General features: G+C 35.7%; 1 protein-coding gene across 2 annotated transcripts in view; it reads left to right on the forward strand.

Annotated features, from left to right (window-relative positions):
* LOC140953133 (endoplasmic reticulum resident protein 29-like) overlaps positions 1-3,089 on the forward strand; it is a 20,225-nt gene extending 17,136 nt beyond the window's left edge. For both annotated transcript variants that reach the window (XM_073402634.1, XM_073402633.1), the window contains 3 exons: positions 276-414; positions 1,410-1,583; positions 2,585-3,089. In XM_073402634.1, the coding sequence (XP_073258735.1) occupies positions 276-414; positions 1,410-1,583; positions 2,585-2,916 (645 nt within the window). In that variant the 3' untranslated portion in view covers positions 2,917-3,089. The remainder of the gene's footprint in view (positions 1-275; positions 415-1,409; positions 1,584-2,584) is intronic.

The raw sequence follows: 3,089 nt of genomic DNA on the forward strand, positions 1-3,089 counted from the left end.
ATCTGTGATACCAGTAGTCAATCTTGGTGGTGTGAAGTCTAATATTATTATTTTGATGTGTTTGTGTTCTTGTGGTCTTGTGTTCTGAGAGTTTCCCCAGCTACTTTCATTGGAAAATAGAAGAAAAATAGAACCAAAAGAAATCCTTAGCCGTTTGCGCCTACTTGTTGTATTTGCCTGGCAACTTGAAATCTTAGTGACAACCCTGCTATGGAGGGATATTTAATTTCATGTAAGACTTATGTTCCTTTTCTCATAACGTTTTTCGGAGGCAGGTCATTAGAAAACACAAGGCAGTTCTTGTTAAGTTTGACAAACAGTATGCATATGGGGAAAAAGAGGATGAGTTTAAGAAATTTGCTGAGAAAGCATCTTCACAGCCAGATCTTCTAGTTGCTGAGGTTGGAGTATCAGGTATTGAAATAACATTGGACATGTTTATTATGCAGTGGTATGTATGTATGCATACTTCCAGATTAATGCAGCTACATATAGGGGTTATGTGTATCCGGTGTGCGACTACCATTATTTATTGTTCCTAATAGTACAATATTAGGAGGCATTTTACAGTACTCAGTAATATTATTATTAAGAAACAGTGTTTATCATTTTTAATAATATTTGTCAACGATAATACTATTGTTTGCTGTACTAACCACAAACAAAGAAAAAGAGACACATCCGGTTTTTTGAAAATATCTGAGAATAAAATGTGAAAACCATACTCCCTTCATAATGGCAAAAAAGTTCATAAATAATATGTTGTTCTTCCGGGTTCAGTTTTTTCAAGGAAATCAACAAAAAAATGTACTCTTAATACTGTCATTAATAGATGCACCCACCAAATAATTTGATTAAAATTTGGTCATATGGCTGAGTTCTGCTGTACCACCTTAACCCTTTCACTCCCAAAAGCAGCCAAAGTAACAAAAAAATCAAATCCTCATTTCATTTAGTTTAATGTTGAAAAACAAATACAGTTACTGTAGTACTATGTGGTCCACCAACTCAAAAGTTAGAACCACCTCTCAGGAATCAATTCATCGTGCACTGCGGACATTCTCTTCAGCTGGGGAAAACATTATGCTTGGGTAACTGCATTGCTGAATTCTAAAAACAGTGAGAAGCTGTGGGGAATCACAGTGGGTGGAGATGCCAGAAAGAAGTCTTTTTGCCACTCCTCCCTTGTCTCCTTCTTTTACCATTATGCCTACCCCAGGGGTTGATATTTCTACTCTATCTCTCCTGTCTTGCTTAGTGATATTCAAGGGTGGCAGTCATGGCATTACAAACATAAACAAGCTGCTTTCGCTTGCCCAATAAATAAGCCTGCAGATGGGACACATTTATGTACCATGTGCCTAGTTTATCTTGTAGGTGGTATTTACAGTATTTCATCTTTTTTGTAGAGTATGGTGAAAAAGAAAATGACCAACTAAGAGAGCGATTTAACATCAACAAGGATGACTTCCCGGTATACAAGCTATTCAAACAGAATGAGGCCAATCCAATTGACTTCAAGGGAGAGGTCAAAGCTGATGAACTCTCTCAGTTTATCAAAACAAACGCCCGTCTTTGGATAGGTAGCTGTGATGTATTACTGAATAGTTTTCATATGGATGGTCCTACTGCTCTCATAAAATAATAATAATGATAATAATAATAATAATAATAATAATAATGATAATAATGGTAATAATAATAATAATAATAATAATAATATTTTTTATGAAGAATTAGTTGTTAATTTAATTTTCAAAATATGTAGGTAATTTACAAAAATATTTGAGATAAAAAAGTAAGCAATATATAGCACTAACAACTATACAGTCACAAATTATCAAGAAATTCAGTAGCAATAATGATTTTCCAAATACTTTCCTTGTGGCTCGGATGCAATCATTTCTGGTAGCGCAATATCACTTGCACACAATTCAAGTGATATTGTGCTACCAGAAATGATTGCATCCGAGCCACAAGGAAAATCATTATTGTCACTGAATTTCTTGATAATTTATGACTGTATAGTTGTTAGTGTTATATAAAGAGAATAAATTAAACCTCGCATCCCTAACTGGTCTAAATGGCACTTTCTGCATTTCAATCTCAATGTCAACACTTTTTAAAATGTCATACCATGAATTAAGCGCAAATCATTAAGAACCACATATGCAGGGGTCTTTGTGTGACTTTTCGTAAGAGAACTCGTGTTTCCTCCCTTTTCTTTTCCTTTCTTTCCTTTTTTAATATTATGTTTTTTTGGAATCAGCTCTGCTTAGAAAACTTAGAAGACTTAAAAAGCAGGGTTAACGTAAGTGTGTGATAAAAGGGAGAATTTTTCTGCTCTATTCTCACTGTATATATAATGAGCGCTTTTCACCCCTCCCACCTCCCCTGGTGGCGGTGACCACATCACCAAGCCTTGCTGCATATCTTTGACAAGGAATTCGCGGATTTGTGCGATTACTTAGTTTGCCAGGATACGACAATACATATGCAGTGAGGATAAATTACTAATCCTGGCCAGACAGGGTGGCACAGAGGCAAGGTGGACAGGCAATTAAATATTTTTCTCTCATTTCAGGGATGCCAAATTGCATCGAGAAATTCGACAAACTCGCTGAGGAACTCTTGAAAAGCGACAGCTCCAGTTATGCAGACATCATTCAAAAAGCAGAAAAAGCTCTGGAAGAAAGCACAGACGAGATGGAAAAGACCAATGGAGAGATTTACGTCAAAATCATGAAGAAGATCCAAGAGAAAGGTGTTGAATACGTTGACAGTGAAGTGGTGCGCGTTCAAAAACTTTTGAAAGATAAAATAACTGACAAAAAGAAGGATCTGTTTAAGAAACGATTAGATATTTTAACATCTTTTCAGCTTGTTAAGCAAGGCAGTGAAAAAGATGAATTGTAGTATTGTTTTAGTGCCACCCTCACCTTAGGGAGGTTTGTAGTGAATTTCTATTTGAATTGCTAGCATGTTTGAGAGGTCTTTTTCAGTTGCAGCTATGCATGCCACTTTATCTAACAAATGCAACTTTTGAACATAAACAAATAAAATCGAGGACGGTAGTATTGAAGACTTAA

This window comes from Porites lutea, chromosome 11, assembly GCF_958299795.1.
Source record: "Porites lutea chromosome 11, jaPorLute2.1, whole genome shotgun sequence".
NCBI classification, from domain to species: domain Eukaryota; kingdom Metazoa; phylum Cnidaria; class Anthozoa; order Scleractinia; family Poritidae; genus Porites; species Porites lutea.